Source organism: Wickerhamomyces anomalus (assembly GCF_001661255.1).
Source record: "Wickerhamomyces anomalus NRRL Y-366-8 unplaced genomic scaffold WICANscaffold_4, whole genome shotgun sequence".
NCBI lineage: Eukaryota > Fungi > Ascomycota > Saccharomycetes > Phaffomycetales > Wickerhamomycetaceae > Hansenula > Hansenula anomala.
Genome location: NW_017567113.1, coordinates 1659010 through 1676432, shown reverse-complemented (window position 1 = coordinate 1676432; position 17423 = coordinate 1659010). Strand labels below are relative to the sequence as shown.

Here is a 17423-nt window from a genome sequence, read left to right as displayed (position 1 = left end):
CACAACTTATTATTATTGAGAAATGAGGTATCCAAAAGTATTAAACAGAGATTATATTTCCCGATTATCTGCTTTTTTCTTCAATTTTATCCACTAAATTGGTGTATTTTCATAGTTTAAAATCTTCAGATATTTGACACATAAAGATGAGGTGGTTGGCGCAACATTTTCAATCTTAAGCTGAGGAACTATTCTTAATATAATTTATATAAAAGTCAATAAAGTATGGAACAGGGAAACGTGTATATCTGATCGTATTCTAAATTACATGAGCTGAAGTATACAACGACGTCAGCTGTCAAAACACATGAGAGTCTACCAATGTTATCAGCTAGCTACAATATTACTACAAGTACTCCTTTGCCAATTAAATGGATTAAGTTACCAATAGACATTAATAGCTATTTTGTATCGCTAGTAACGTATATATAAGTTATATGTCAGATCTCATTATCTGACCAATATGAGCCATATGTTATCATTTATTCCGAGCGTCGACGTCGCGCATGTTACATACTACATAGTCTAGTTTCATGATCTAAAACAAGTACAATCATAATTAATCAAGCAGCCATGAACATAAGATTGAATATAGCAGCTTATAATAGCTTATAATAGCTTATAGGACCTCATTAAGGTTCCATAGACCATCTGACTGTGTATTGTTTCCATTCCACATGACAATTAATAATCCATTATGGACAATTAAGCGATGTTTTCGGTTTTCAGTGGACACTGCAGCTCAATTAAAAGCATTCAAAACAAATTAACGCATAATTATTTTGGGTACCTGTTCTTTAAACATTTGAGGGGCAATTTAAAGTTCTTCAAGTCCAATTAATTGATTCCATGATTATTTCAAATTTGTTCCATTTCTTGGACTGAATTTCTAATACCGAAACCGATTACGTCATACCAAGACCCAATGAGCTATGGCAGCGCAAGCATTATTGAAAGCAAGTACAAGATTTTAGGTGAAAGGTTGGTGCTAATAATGCTTGATAGAGCTTGATAGATGAGTTGACTTTCTGGTGAGTTGTATCAACTGCTACCTGCTGATTGTGTTGAAGGAAATGTGTTTTTTGATCGCTGGCTGGCTGTTGAGATTTCGTATAAACTCCACAGATTTGCATTCGAATCTCTGACGATTGTTATATGGTTGCTACGTCTTCAAAAAGTTAATGAATTGTACATATTCGACCTAAACTTTGACTGATAGTCAACCAAATTGTACAGTGTACCATATTACTGGGCCACTCATGAGCAAACCAATTCAATTGTCAAACCACAATTATAACGTGCCAGCTTTTAACATAGAGGCCGTCGACTTTGTTGACTACAATCTAATCAAATAGTATTACGTCTTGTATTAAAAGTACAACAGTATAAAATTTAATCAAATATTATAGCAAATAAAAAGGATATTCATCAAACAATGTTCCTTGTAATTAAAATAGAATTGAAATATGAAAAAAATTAAGTATCATGAGTTCATCTAACAAGCTGATTCATTCAATTTGTTGAGTTTGAGGCTTGTCATCCCATTCAGTATTTGTAACAGCCAATCTATGATGTTTATGTAATGGAGGTTGTCTAACAATATCCTTTCTTCTCAAAATGTAAATTTGGAAACTATGCCATAATTCAACAGTTTGATATCTAGCATGGGTCATTGCAGGAACATCAAACACTTCATCCAATTCTTCCAAAGTTAAAGATTTTGTTTCTGGTAAAAACCATAAAACTAAGAAAAATCCAACAATATTCCAACCTGCATACCAACTGAAAGCACCTTGAGGTTTAAAAGCCTCCAATAATGAAGGCCATGTAATTGCCAAAATAAAATTCCAAAACCATAAATTACCAATCATTATTGAAGTACCCAAAGTTCTAATATATAATGGGAAACATTCAGCAGTATATGGGAATGTAACAACACCTGAACCAAATGAATAGAAAATTGTAAATAAATAAATACCCAAACAAATTGAACCAATTCTACCATCTGGATGAGTATCTTTATCAATCCAGAATGAAAACCCTGTAAGGAATAAAAATGCACTCATTAATGGAAAAGTCATCAATAATAAAAATCTTCTACCATAATGATCAATTGTGAAAAAAGCTGGTAATGCAAAAACGGTATTAATAACACCAAACCCTAATGAAGCACCAAGGGCATTTAATTCAGCAAAATTAGCTTCAACGAAAATAGTGGATGAATAATAAGCAATAACATTAATACCACAAAATTGTTGCATAAATGTAACAATAAATGAAGCAATTGTTGCATTTCTATTTCTTCTAATTGTAAACAATTCTTTTAATCTTTGAGTAGTTGGAGCATCAAATGATTCCTCCTCTTGTAATAAAACATATTGATAAAATAAATCTCTTGCAGCACTGATATCATGATTACGAATAGATCTTAGTGATTTGTAAGCTTCAGCAAAACGACCTTTACCCATCAACCATCTTGGGGATTCAGGAATAAAAGGAATTTGAAACAAAGCCAAAGTTGCAGGCAACATTGCAGACCCCAACATTAATCTCCAATTTAACCCACCACCAATACCATGATCTGGAACATGGAAAAATGCCAATGAAAACACATAACCTAATGCAATACCTGCAGCTGTGAAAAATTGCCACAACATAGTTAGGGCACCACGAATTGGAGCAGGAGCAGCTTCAGAAGAATAAACAGGCACAGTAGCAGATTTTGGACCAATACCAAAAGCACCTAAACAACAACGAGCAATAAATAAATGATACCAATTATTGGTAAAACCTTGCCAAAAACAAGTGACAGAAGATGCAAAACTTGACCAAAAGATAACTTTTTTACGACCCCATCTCTTATTTGCAGGATCGGTAATAAAAGAAGCAATCACAGCACAACATAAATAAGGAGCAGCATTGACTAAACCTTCCAACCATCTTGAACGTTCATCATTATTAGCAATCCCCATATATTTTGGATAAAATAATAAAGCACCATTAATAACAGTTTCATCAGCACCTTGAGTAGCAGCACAAAGAGAAATTGAAAAAATGATTTGAATCAATTTCCATGGAATTCTCCAAGGATGATGAATTTCATTATAAGCAGCCTCTTTTTCTTCATCAGACAAGAAAGATAAACGATTATAATCCTTTGGGTTTCTAGCTAATGCAGCACCTCTTGCAAATAATTCAGGATCTGGTAAATCATGCTTTAGGGCGAAATTTCTCCCCATATTCATAACTTGTTCCAAATCATATTGGGTCAAGATATTTTGATCTTCAGTTGGAGAGGCACCATCAGTTAGGGCAGCTTTTTCTTTGGAAGAAGTTCCTGAACTTGAAGTGTTTGTCTTGAAAATCCCTCCTGAAGGGTTAGCAGCTGTTGATTCTTTTGTTAAAGAATCATTAGCTTCAATGTTTGAAGTTTGTTCAATTTGAGTCTTTTCGTCAAATTGTTCAGCAGGCATATTGATAGAGATTGTAGAGAGTAAATCATCATGAGTTCTAAAACTGGGGGAATTTCATGGAGTATTTATAGTTGAGGAATACATTTTTGAGAAGTATGTAGATCTGCCTGATTGTTTTTTGTAGATGACTACATCAATTACAACTACACCTATCCCCAGTGTGGGTCTTTTTTTTTTTTTTTTTAAACTTTCTCGATTTTTCCTTATGTCTTGTGTTGGCCCAAACCAGGAGGCGTACATGCTGTAGACGGATTTCCAATTCTGGGGAAAACACATCAGAGAACGAGAAGTTTAGGCAGAAACAGGAGAGAGGAGATGGAGCAGAGAAGAGGTGAGAGAGGAACAGAGTGAGAGGAGAGAGATACTGTGCTTTTGAAATTTAAAGATTGTGTGTGTTGTTTTGTTATTGTCGTTTCGCGTTATCTGCTGAACCTGGAGCATTTTTTCTTGTGTGTTTGTGAGTTGCTGCATGCCAAAGCATGAATGAATAAGTTGAAGTTGGTGAGCCTAGAGAAAATGGTAGGCTGTTTGTGCTGTGCTCACTTCTGCTTTGGGCCAGTCCGTGGTGGTTGCTACGTTGGTAGCTGACTTAATTACGTAGTTAGTGCTGTATCTAGTTGATACCTTTGTATGGCCAAAGCCCTAAAACCACAGAGTAGTTGTTCCCTGGCTGGCTATTTTAAGAGTTGTACATCGTAATTTCTCCACAGAGTTACCTCTGTGCAAATGTTCCTGAACTAAACCCATCTCTTTTCTTTTGTCTAGATCCTTATGTATGGTCATCGTTCAAGGTGTATCATCTTTTTGGTGTTGGAGGCATCTATTAAGGTTTGTAGATAGCCTATACCCTCTCAATCAAGACAAGAAACCAACAAACACATAGAACGGATTCCAATCCTCCATACAAATATTACTGTTGAAGCAAATACATTTCAAAAGGCTTGACAAGTGACAATACTCTTGTTTGTGGGTTTGGGTGCCGTCCATGTCGTTACAGTTGACAGGTGCTCAACGAGTCAACATGATTCAATCTCCATCTTCGGACTGCTAATATCCAACAGGTATTTTTAATTGCATTTGACACGGTTGATATTAATCATAATCATATTCATCTTCATCTTCATACTCATTAACTCGCCTTTCGTGGGGTTGTTTTGTTGAGAGCGATCAAAAGAGTTTTTTGACAGGCGCCTAAACGCCTAAACCCTATAGCAAATACAAGCAGGATCCGATACACCATTACGATGAAAACTCTCTCGGACAGTTCAAGATATTGTACATCCCAGCCAATGAAATGTCAAGAGTTATTTTGTTTGACGGTTGATTTCTTTTACCCCAGATCCATCTTGGACAAGGTTGGCGACGCGTAACTGTAGATAAAATTTTCACCTCTTTCAGGTATTTTTAGCCCTTTACAAAGACAGCTCAAGGCTGCCCAACGTTATAGATGTACAACACAAGGCAACAGTTCTAGTTATTTGCCCCTCGATCATCAAGGACCAATCTTAATTACAGTAGAGCCCAGATCAGGCCAAATAAAAGAAATCCTACAATTATATGGATCGTTGTAAACCGTTAACTTAATCATAAAATATTTAAACACATAACTCATCAAAATACCTCTCTACCCCAGGTTTCCATATCTTATCATTCCTCGTTCATTCCTTTCTCCTTAAACTTGCAATTGGAATATTCAAAATAGAGCCACTAGATTTTCTTGAAACTCCTCCTGTTCTTGATTTAAAATCATTTGAAACATTTTCCAATTTTGAATTCAATTTATTACGAACATCATTATCAAAGAAATTCGACAACACACTTGAACTATTTGATTGTTTCTTCTCCAGTTGTTCATCTGTTGTTTCATTCCTTGGTATTGAAGAACTTGTTGAAGTTCTTGATAAGTTATTATAACTTGAATTATTCGGTGGTGATATCTTTCCAGGATTGGATTTCAATTGAACATTCTTAAAAGTGGAACTATTTGACCTACTCTTGGATAATGTTGGTAATGTGATTTGATTATTTGATGATGCCCTTGTACGACTCTCAATTGGGGTGTTTTTACCACTACTCAAACTTGTCATTGATGGGAATGAGCTCAGAGATGCTGAATTAACTAATCCTGAAGATTGGCCCTCTTCGACTATTGCACTTGTGATCAAACCATTGTTATTACCTGAAATTGGTGATACAAGTACAGGTGATGATGAAGGATTATATGTGAAATTTGATGATGAAGTTGATGTGTTTGATCCATTTGGTGGTTTGATTGAAATCTGTGGCGAGAATGTTGTTGAAGTTGGTGAAAATGTATATGAGTTTGTATTTGATCCCATAAACCCTAGTGATATTGCGCTTCTGGGTATTGGTGATCTTGTTATTGAAGATGAATTTGATGGACGACGTGCAGTAGTGACTGATGGTAATGGTGGTAATGAATTTGAATGTGTTCTACCCAAGATTGGTGTTGATAATGTTGCTGCTGTGGAATTAGATGATCCTTGTTCATCAATAATCATTGGTGAAGATATTACATCGTCTTTTGAATTCAGCACTTTATGATAAAATTTCTCAACTTGGAAACTTGATGCAACATCTATTGGTTTTAATCCATTATTATTCTTTAAATTGACATCAATACCATAATTTATTAGTATCCTTATACTTTGTAAACTTCCATATTTCATAGCCAGATGTAAACTATTATCTCCTTCATTATCAACACTTTTCAAATCAGCCCCTATAGTTAACAACATTTCAACACATTTATAATAATCACCAATCGTGGAAACATGTAATGGTGTCAATCCATCTTCACCTTTGAAATCTAATAATTTGGGGAAATGTTGTAATAATAAATGGGTAGTTTGTTCATGTCCATTCTTTAAAGCAAGATGAACACTTGTGTTTTTCTTGAACGTCTTAAGTGACTCATTTTTATCATGTCCTAAACTTATCAAATGAACACATATTAAATAACGTCCATTGAAAGCAGCATAATGTAATGAACTCCAACCATTTGATGAATCTATATTCTCCAATAAATCTGGAAATCTCTTCAACAATCTCTTAACCACCAACAAATTGCCATCTATTATTGACTGACGAAGCCGTATTTCAGGTTCAAGCATCCTATTGATTTGGTTTTTATCTCCAAGGTTGATTGATTTCTTGTTCCCGTCCTTAACAACCGTGGGTAACTTTTGAGAAATGCTTTCCACAAGAACAAGGCACGTAAAAAACACAGGGTTTTTGAATGTATTGAATATTTGAGACGCTCTTTAGTGATGAGTTTGAGCAAAAGAGATAGGTATTTGAAGTGTGAGGTAAGAATATAGAACTCAAGGATATGTCTTCTTCTTTATTTCAAAAAAAAAATTAGTTCCTTGATGTATTTCAGTTGCATCTTTTTAGGAAGATCGTGATTTCTAAATTCATATATTTAATTTACCCAAAACGGACAGTCGCGAATTTCACAAAATGACATAAGCGATTAGGTAATAATTTCAGGTATAGACTTTTGCATAACAAGAGTGTTTCAAGAGATGGCTTAAAATGAAATGTAGGTTCTAGTTATCTATTTAGAGATGGAGACAATTTAGTCTTTTGGTTTTTATTGGTGTTGTTCAGCTCAGTTACTCGGTTCTTTTGTGCCTGATTTTTGGTTGTGGTGCCTGCATGTTATAAAGTTGGCTCAGATCGTATTGATGAATAGATTGTCACCAAATGAGATCTACAGAACTTAAAACATAACGTCTAAATCTAACTTTATGACAACTCTCACCATCCAAAGAATTTATATACTGAGTCTTTAAAATCTTGAGGATTATCCAAGTAAACATGATGTCCAGCATTGCTAATAACTCCATAGTCAGATTTGGCCAAACCTTCTTTGTTAATCTCATTAACTAATGTATGTCCAGCTTCTTTACTCATCCAATCTTTATCACCATACAAGAACAAACTATCAACTTTCAAATTCTTTGGTAATCTATTCAATAATGGATGTCTTGCTAATGCTCCTGGAGCTAAAACTCTTGTTAAAGCATGTTCCCCACTTCCTTTAGCAACAAATGTGTTATAACTATAAATATGTAATTTCATAACTTCAGAAGGATCATCAATGGTGCTACCAAATCTTCTAAATGACCAATTAGCACTCATATGAGGTCCTAATGGCCCCAGTACTCTAAGAGCAGTAAATGGAGAAATATGATGTTCCCATAAAAATGATAAAAATTTTGGTAAATTTGGTAATCTTTGTACATAACCATTCTCATCAATCTTATGTATAGAGGATGTAGGCATATCATTTATTGGTTCATCTGTCTTTTGACGATGTATACCAACTTCTTGTTCAATATCTGGACCTTCAACTGCAACTGATGGTGATGATTGTGGTTTATTTGTTGGGTTTTCTGATAAATCAAATGCACTTCTCTCCACACCAACTGGACTTATAAGAATTAGTTTTGAAACATGTTCTGGGTATTTTAATGTATATAGACTTGATAAATAACCACCAAATGAATGTCCTATCAGTTTGAATTTATCGATTTGCTTCTTTGCCCTCCATTTTTCTATTGAATCAATGAAAAATTCTTCAACTCTAGTAACATCATCTAATGAAACTTCTTTAAATTTTGGTAATTTTGGACGTGATGATAATCCATAACCTAATAAATCCAAAGCATGTAAATTAATACCTTTCTTTTCAGTTATCGAATCAAAATTTTTATAGAAAAATCCTAAAGCGGCTCCATAACCGTGAATCAACACAACATGATCATCTTCATTAACTGAACCATCTTTTTCCAGTTCAACATTTCTAATATTAAATTCATGAATATGATTCTTAGAATCTATAGGAACATTTTCCACTATTGCAACCCTTTTACCGTCAGTATCTGGATAAAATGGTAATAATGATAACACATCTTCTTCCGATTTGGTTAGATTTGATTTATTCCACCAATGACGAAATGAATCTTTATAAGTATACGCTTTCTCAGTTGGAGAATATGGTGGCTCCACTTGTGGTTGAGCAGTACTGGCTGACATGATTATAATGATGAGTTGAAGAAAGTACCTGTTGGATCAAAAGAGAAAGTTCTGTTTATTTGTTTTTTGCTGGAACTGATGGGTATTTAAAGAGGCGTCGAGCCGGCTTTAGGAATTAGCAGGCTTAAAATTGAACATCGCGTTCTCGGAGAACAAAAAGAGTCCGATTCCCGAAAGCCGTTAAACTCGAGTGAGCCCATCTAGAGAGATAGTCAAATACTACAAGAGTCTTTTTTCTTATGAATTTTATATGTTTAAAACGCTCACTTAGTGCTCCCTTAATATTCAATATCAAAGGTATACCTCTTGTCTATTCCTACTACAAAAAAGCATCATGAGAAGAATGTGTCATTAGTCATGTGTGTTGTTCATAAATAAGTTTAATAGTATTGCAATAGTTGATGTTTTTAATGGATCATCTCAAATGGATTGCATTATACAAACCATACCAAAAGAATGAAGCACCTGCAATATCAAAAATACTGCTAACAAAATGAACTTTCAACCCAAAACGAATATCACTTCTTGGATCAGTTGATTCACTGTTGATGGTTTCATTATATTCAGAGATCTTTCTCATCTTATACTTGAAATATGGTACAAATAATAGATATCCAACACTTGAAATACTACCAAGCAAATAGTAAAATCTACTAAAACTTTCAAATGGCAAATGTGTTGCAGCACGAATACCAAACCCAATTGAACCTAATAAGGCAGCAACTGTTAAACGTCCTGAAATTTCAGAATATTTGGAAATCCAGAAACTGATACTGGTGTTATCAATACCCTTTTCTAATAATGCTGGTAATGCTGCCCATGAATTGACGCCATGGGTGAAAATGACTGTACTTAAAGCTGGTGCTGCTAATTGTGAGATACCGATGACTGGAGGAAAGACTGGCATTTTGAATTGACTGTTTTCTTGATTGAATAAAGCTGGAATGACAGATATTATTTGGGACGCAGTTAAAATGCTTCTTGGGTGCCTTTTATAGTCGTGGAAGTTCAGATTGCTTATAGCAAACTTCAGCACAAACTTCAGCACTAAATTTCGACCTTCACATGGAATCTGGAAAGAAAACTGCTCTGACGCATCTTGTCACACTTAATCTCTCACAGAATTCAGATGACACATGCCTTATGCACTTCCAGTAAACAATACTTGGGGGTTTCAACTCTTGAACTTTTTCAACTTGTTGATGAGATTCTCGCTCTTCGATGCTCTTCTGCCATCACAAAAAGGTTCACTGGCATATTTTGGTTTCCACGACAACCATTTAACCTGGTTTTCGCAACAACATCAAAAAAGTTGGACCAAAACAAAAAAAAACACATTTGTTTACGTTTTGCGATGGAAACACGAACATAAACAACCAAGTATTACCAGCTCAGAACCAACTTAAGCATCAAGGATATCACTTCAAGGATCACAGCTCATATTTCTCATTCACTCATATTTTTTTTTTCACCAAACAGGAAGTAGCCAAAGGCTAGTAATTGCATAGTTTTTGTATCATTAAAGAAAAAGCACATCCATGGCAGCAGTACCTACTTCGGCCATGGTAACCAATAACGGTTATGTCAATAGCTCAGAAGACTTTGAGAAATGGATTCGTATGGCAACGGATAATGTAAGTGTGGTTGACACGTCCTTTAACAATATGGTGAACTAACAAGATGAAATAGAAAATCAACACCGCGAACAGTTGGGATTTAGCATTGATTGATTATTTTTATGACTTGTCACTTTTGAGAGAAGGTGATGGTATCAATTTTCAAAAAGCTTCTGCTACATTAGATGGGTGTGTCAAGATTTACTCCTCAAGAGTTGATTCTGCAGTTACGGAGACTGGGAGATTGATTAATGGGTTGGCAACCAGTAAGAGAAATCAAGTTGATGATGAAGGCGATGATGACGAGGAAGATGAAGATGATGAATTAGATCCAAATGCCCTCGTCAAAGAAAGAAAATCCAAAGCATCAGTATCTCAAAAGAGCACGATAGTGGAGTTCAAAGTAATTAAGCTAAAGAAGATGGACCTAGAGCTTTATGTTGATCCGTTATTCAAAAAAGCACTAACAGATTTTGATGAAGGTGGATCGAAAAGTTTGTTGCTAAATATGTTACATGTTAACGAAGAAGGGAAAATAATGTTTGATACTACAGACTCTGCAACGTCACAAGCCGTAAGAGAGGAAATACCACAAGAAAAAGAAGAGCAGGAACAAGAAGATGAGGAAGAGGCTGATATTAGTATGAATGACATTGAAAATAGTTTTGCTGAAATGGATATAGATGAACCACTGCCTGAACCATCATCAGAATCAATGAATGCAAAAATACAGAGCCTTGGCCAAAGGTTCCTATCCCATTTTGATAATGAAGTGATAAGTGTGTGTCCATCTATGAATGAATTGAATGCGGTTTTGAATCAAAAGGCAACTTCATCTAATTTGTTGAAAGGATTAGAAAATGCTGACATACTGGAGAGCTATGAAGCTAACCAAGATCAAGATTTTGGTGATTTTGACTTTGGACCAAATGATGATATAGATTTAGGAAGTTTCCATGATAATACCTCCAGATACCCTGGAAATAAAACTTCTATTTTCTTTGATGATTTAGAAGATGAAGCTGATGATTATGGTATAACTATGCGGGAACTATTCAACGAAGATAAAAGTTATGGTGTAGACCATGATGATGAAGCGGAACAAATTGCTTCAATAACCAATATCCCTGATGAGAACTTATTGGCATATTTTGATGAAAATCAAAGAAACAATTGGGCTGGTCCAGAACACTGGAAAATTCAAAGACTCAAAAACATTTTCAAATCAACATCAAAAGATATAGTACCCACGGATGAAAATACTGAAGGAGGTGAATTACATGGAAGTGGTACTTCTAAGAAAAGAACACCAAAGGAACATCTTGTCATAGATTTCCTATCAGATGAATTTCCAGATGAAGAAGACATGTTTACACCAGGTGGTAGTACAATCTTGCTACCCAAAAAGGATTGGATATCGAAAACTAAACACGTCTTACCAGATGATAGACATTTTACAACAAAAAATTTCATTAATTTGTTTTTGAAAGAGAAGTTAATCAACAGTACATTCAATAAAGTGAAAAATCTTGATCAAGCGATTGACGAAAGTCTTTATGCTGAAAATATGACAATAAATGATTTGAATCAACAACCTGAAAACATCAATAACGCGGATTTTTACAATGACGATATGGGTGGTGGTTTTGATCTTGATGATGATTTTGGTACAGATCATATTACACCTCAGAGTCAAGAAGCTCCTAGCTCACAACTACTGATTAAGTCTCAAGGAAAACAGTCACCATTGAATTATTCAAGAGTTGCTAAAAAAGTTGACATTAAAGTGTTGAAAGATAATCTATTGGATAGTTTGAAAAAAGAAACCACAACAAGAAAATCGATGTCATTTGAACCACCTCAACTGAGTGATGATAGTGGTTCTAGTTCAATTGATGAGACATTAAAATTTACTGATGTTATCCATGGTCTTAATGACAAATATGACAAGGATACCAAGAAAGACTTGTCAACAAGTTTTTGTTTCATTTGTTTATTACATCTTGCAAATGAGAATGGGCTAACACTTACGAATAATGATGATAATTCTGATTTGATTATAAATAACTTTGAACAATTAGTGTGATCAAAGAGAAGGACAATATCAATGATTAGATGTATATAACTTATACAATGCATAAAGTGTAATATTATCACTACAGTTGATTAAAATGTAAACTATCAATGTCAAATTGAAAACTATATATGCTTTTTTTCTGAATTATCTTCTAGATATGGAAAACAAACTATAAAACAAAACCCTCCTAACAAAAACGAATGCAAATGTATCATTCAAAAATAAAGACAAATTATTAATAAATAAACTCCCTAACAAGTATGGAAATTAGATAATTTACCATTCTTGTGCTTTAACACCAAATTTACTCTTTTTGGTACCTTTAATTGGTTTGACTAATTTTGAACCACCTTCTAAAAAGGAGAAATTTTCTCTTCTTTTAGCTTCATATTGAGAAATGAATTCTTCTTTTTGTAAAGTTAAACCAATATCGTCTAAACCATTGACTAAACAATGTTTTCTGAATGGTTCAACATCAAAATGATCAACTAAAACTTCTTTATCAGGACCCAAGATTTGTTGGTTTGGTAAATCAATAGTTAAAGGTTTACCAGCTTTAGCAACTGGGTATAATTTTTCCAAGATAACGTCTTGTGGTAATCTAATTGGTAAGATGAAATTCTTGAAGGAGTTGTTGTAGAAAATATCACCAAATGAAGGAGCAATAATGGATTTAATACCAAAATCTTTTAAAGCCCATGGAGCATGTTCTCTTGAAGAACCACAACCAAAGTTATCACCAGTAACTAATAAGATTTCAGCATTTCTGTATGGTTCAACATTTAAAACAAAATCAGTTTCAACATCTTTACCTTCTGAGTCTTTAACAAATCTTAATTCATAGAATAAACCATCTTTCAAACCAGTTCTTTTGATAGTTTTCAAAAATTGTTTTGGAATGATGGCATCAGTATCAACATTAGCTTTATCTAGTGGCGCTGTTGTACCAGTTAAAGTGGTGAAGGCGTTTGATGGTGTACCAGCAGATTCAACTGGGGTTTCCTTGACGGTGTGATCTGATGGTGGGATATCTTTTAATTCATCATCCTTCTTTTCTTGTTCAGTTTCACCTTCTTCTAATGGTTCCTTTTCATGATCATAAACAGCTTTTTGTAATGATTCATCTTCATCCTTTTCAATGGAAATTCTTGGTTCATCAGAACTTTTATATTGAAATTCTCTAATATCAGTAAAGTAACCAACAATACCAGCAGCGGCAGCCATGGCTGGTGACATTAAATGTGTACGAGAGGCAGCACCTTGACGACCTTCGAAATTTCTGTTTGAAGTTGAAGCACAACGTTCCTCTGGATCTAAAATATCTGGATTCATACCAAGACACATTGAACAACCAGCTTCTCTCCATTCAAAATCAGCAGCTTCAAAGATTTTATCTAAACCTTCTTTTTCAGCTTGTTTCTTAACTAAACCGGAACCTGGAACAACCATGGCACGTTTGACATTAAAGGCTTTTTTATGACCTTTAACCACTTTAGCAGCAGCTCTTAAATCTTCAATACGAGCATTTGTACAAGAACCAATGAAAACTTTATCGACTGGGATTTCTTTGAAAGGGGTATCAGGTGTTAAACCCATATATTTCAAAGCTCTTTCCATACCGGATTTCTTGATTGGATCTTCAACTTTTGATGGATCTGGTACAGAACCAGTAATTGGTAAAGCATCTTGTGGAGAAGTACCCCAAGTAATAGTTGGAACAATATCTGAAGCTTTAATTATAATATCATGATCAAAATGAGCACCTTCATCAGTGTGTAAAGTTTTCCAATAGTTGACAGCTTTAGTCCATTCTTCACCTTTTGGGGCTAATGGACGACCTTCTATATAGTCAAAAGTAGTTTGATCAGGTTTAATCATACCAGCTCTTGCACCAGCTTCAATGGCCATATTACAGATGGACATTCTAGCTTCCATTGATAAATTTTCAATTGCCTTACCAGCAAATTCAATAACGGAACCGGTACCACCAGCAGTACCAATGACACCGATAACGTGTAAGACAAGATCTTTTGAAGTGATACCTGGACTTAAATCACCATCAATGAAAATTCTCATATTTTTAGATTTAGCTTGAATAATAGTTTGAGTGGCTAAAACATGTTCAACTTCTGAAGTACCAATACCAAAAGCTAAAGAACCAAAAGCACCATGAGTAGAAGTATGTGAATCACCACAGACAACAGTTGTACCTGGTAATGTGAAACCTTGTTCAGGACCAATAATATGAACAATACCTTGTCTATCATCAGTCATACCAAAGAAAGTAACATCAAAATCTTTAACATTTTGTTCTAAAGTTTCAACTTGTAATCTTGAATCTTGTTGTTTAATAAAAGTTGCAGTAGATTTGAAATTTGCTCTTGATTCAGTTGGAATATTATGATCAACAGTAGCTAAAGTACAATCAGTTCTTCTAACTTTTCTACCAGCAGTTTTCAAACCTTCAAAAGCTTGAGGAGATGTAACTTCATGAACTAAATGTCTATCAATGTATAATAAATAAGAGCCGGATTCATCTTTATGAACGATATGATCTTCAAAGACCTTGTCATATAAGGTCTTTGGAGTGTTTGTGGAAATGGAAGGCATGGCTAAAATCGATTGATTGTAAACCTATAGATATTAGTTATCTTCTTTGTTGAAAGGATCTTGTAAAGGTTTTATAAGTAGGTTGTTCATGATGATTCACAACAATTTTTCTCTGACGTTCAAAGAGAAAGATGCTCCGGTTTCAGGACCGGTTTCAGGAGCGTTGGCCGGAGGGCCAATCAGGTTTCAGGAGTTGGTAAGTCACAGTCCCAAATTGGAGATATCTCCATAAGGGAATGGCGAAAAAGTGGAGGAAAAAAGGTAGAAAATGATAGGTAACATTAATTGAGCCATTGGTACTGTTTATTATTAGTTTTATTGTGTTTTGAAGGGCAAATTAATTGTTCAATTACTTAATGGTTAGATGCCCTGTGTCGCACCGCAAGCGGAAGGCAGAACGTATTCGCGAAATATTGTGTCAAAATTACAAAGTGACAGCGTTTAAGCATTTGACATACATTTTAATTTTTGAGCTTGTATTGTACTTGTTGGAATGTGTGGGTGCTATGTGATTTAAGGTTCAATGAAATGGAGGGAAAGGAAGAATTCATTGGTTAAGCTTCAAGCTTGTCTGTTTATAATTGGATGGCCACAGGAAGTTTCGTTTGGTTTAAGAGTTATATTTTTTTGTATAAACACTTTGCTTAGCTTTGGTTTGAGTTATCAATTATATTTACAGCACTGAAGTTCAATTGATTACGATGGTTCATATTAGCAATCTCTTATTTCCTTGATTTTGGTGCGTTCTTGAAGGAGCATTTGACTTCTTCCAAAGATCTGATTGCCTTTTTTGTTAGAAAAATGAAGGCCCAAAGAGCTACTTAAAGAGCTGCACATTCAAAAGATAAAAATTCAGAAGGCCAATTGGCACATGATAGTCTTTGTAATGATGCCTCTGCTGCCTCTTATTTTGAAGTTTTGAAGAAGAATAAATATTTTATTCTATCAATAACGTGGTGTATTATTTCCTAATTGTATTCACTAGAAAATGAATACGATATATTACATGGCCACCGCTATATAACTAATTCACTTATTAAGCTCGAGAATAGGTACAACTGTTACAAAGAATAATACAGCATAGTACCTAATAATAAATGTGTGATTAATATAGCCCAAAGTTTATAAAACCACCTCTTTTTTTGATTAGCCTCGAATTGTATAGTATATAGTATAAAAATTACTTGATCCCGTTGTTTTATGAAAAGCTTTAATCCCCAAAGATTATGAACTGAAATAATACTTAAAGCTTGAAATGAATAAAGATGTCCCAATAAGACTTGTAAAATAATTAAAAATAACACAAATGTTTCCAGAATTGAATATTGAAGAAAGTTGTACATTATTCATCTTGTTTGAACTTTCAACATTCCATTTTTTTCGATCCTGTCGAAAATTTCTGCAATTTTATTCAATTCTTCCTCTTTTTCTTCATTTGATAAATCTTCAAATCTATCCTCTTGTTTCTCTTTATCTTGTCTAATTTGATCCTCTTGGTGTTGTTTTTGAACATTGGAGAAATCAAAAGATTGTTCATCAATTTTTTTTCTAATTTCAGCAACAACAGCTGTTAAATTCATATCTTCTGAACCCAACGTTTCTAAATGCTCTAGATTTAATTGTTCTTTGAGTATTTGTTTCACTTCCGTATCATCAGTATCAATAGTCAATAAAACATCCAATGTTAATAAATTTGATGTTGGTGTATTTAAACCAAATTGGTCATTTCTTGATAATCCATTCAAATAATTGATTTCATTTATGGCAAATTGCTTCTTATTCAACATATAATGCTTGGAAACTTCAATGGAAATAGTTATCAAAATATTTCCAAAATGTTGTAAAATTTCATCATAATCAGTATGATCACTAGTTTGATTCAATTTTGAATAAATCAAATTGAATTTATTACAACTCAACACAAATACACTATCCAAACCTGAACTATCTTCACCTTGATGAACAAATGAATAAATGATTTTTAAAATTTCAATTATGATCTTGTTTAAACTTTTTGAATCACTTGTACTTAGTGTAATGAAATTTAATAATTTCCCTGAAATTTTGTACACAGACTCTTTCAACAATGGCAACAACTTTGGATTGTATGATAATAGATAATATAATCTGAAAATTGGCAAAAAATCATTATATTGAGACTCTGAATTAATATCTCGTTCACTCACATAATCCAATAAAAATTCCAATTTAGGAACTGATTTAGTTAGGATTTCACTTGGTTCATTCATTCTTAGGTCATCATTGACTAGCAAGACATTACATATTGTGGAAATGACTATTAATTGTTCATGTTGTGTGTTTAATTTCGTAAATATGATAATCAATTCATCCAATTTTGAAGCTGGGAATTTTGATAAAAATAATTCATCTCTTGATTTGATCTTTAATTGTTTTAATAATTCATCTGTGGTCTCTTTTGTATTGTTGTTTATTGAATTTTGGATCTGGATTAATAGATCGTATTTCTTATCAAAAGTCATCTTGACGTATAAGCATTTGCTGATAATGACTGTTAATCCTTCAGGTTGATGATGTAGGAAAAAAGGTACCAAAACGTGAAAA

At 33.9% G+C, this 17423-nt stretch overlaps 6 protein-coding genes across 6 annotated transcripts; 1 reads left to right on the top strand and 5 right to left on the bottom strand.

Annotated features, from left to right (window-relative positions):
- Positions 1 to 1508: 1508 nt before the first annotated feature.
- On the bottom strand, positions 1509 to 3473 carry WICANDRAFT_31613 (uncharacterized protein; the record flags this gene model as incomplete). Its single annotated transcript, XM_019181859.1, has 1 exon — positions 1509 to 3473. One exon carries the CDS (start codon positions 3471 to 3473, stop codon positions 1509 to 1511), a length of 1965 nt encoding a protein of 654 aa, XP_019038515.1.
- A 3783-nt stretch (positions 3474 to 7256) lies between these two features.
- On the bottom strand, positions 7257 to 8537 carry WICANDRAFT_32231 (uncharacterized protein; the record flags this gene model as incomplete). Its single annotated transcript, XM_019181932.1, has 1 exon — positions 7257 to 8537. The coding sequence occupies one exon, from the start codon at positions 8535 to 8537 to the stop codon at positions 7257 to 7259; it is 1281 nt and encodes a 426-aa protein (XP_019038514.1).
- Positions 8538 to 8952: 415 nt separating this feature from the next.
- Positions 8953 to 9444, bottom strand: WICANDRAFT_63802 (uncharacterized protein; the record flags this gene model as incomplete). The annotated part of the gene is made up of 1 exon (XM_019183615.1): positions 8953 to 9444. One exon carries the CDS (start codon positions 9442 to 9444, stop codon positions 8953 to 8955), a length of 492 nt encoding a protein of 163 aa, XP_019038513.1.
- Positions 9445 to 10135: 691 nt separating this feature from the next.
- WICANDRAFT_24688 (uncharacterized protein) lies at positions 10136 to 12215 on the top strand (the record flags this gene model as incomplete). Its single annotated transcript, XM_019181048.1, has 3 exons — positions 10136 to 10171; positions 10227 to 11103; positions 11167 to 12215. Coding segments are annotated over 3 exons (1962 nt in total), but the record flags the coding sequence as incomplete, so codon positions are not given.
- Positions 12216 to 12506: 291 nt separating this feature from the next.
- On the bottom strand, positions 12507 to 14840 carry LEU1 (3-isopropylmalate dehydratase LEU1; the record flags this gene model as incomplete). The annotated part of the gene is made up of 1 exon (XM_019181967.1): positions 12507 to 14840. The coding sequence occupies one exon, from the start codon at positions 14838 to 14840 to the stop codon at positions 12507 to 12509; it is 2334 nt and encodes a 777-aa protein (XP_019038511.1).
- A 1346-nt stretch (positions 14841 to 16186) lies between these two features.
- On the bottom strand, positions 16187 to 17341 carry WICANDRAFT_79821 (uncharacterized protein; the record flags this gene model as incomplete). The annotated part of the gene is made up of 1 exon (XM_019184955.1): positions 16187 to 17341. The coding sequence occupies one exon, from the start codon at positions 17339 to 17341 to the stop codon at positions 16187 to 16189; it is 1155 nt and encodes a 384-aa protein (XP_019038510.1).
- Positions 17342 to 17423: the final 82 nt, after the last annotated feature.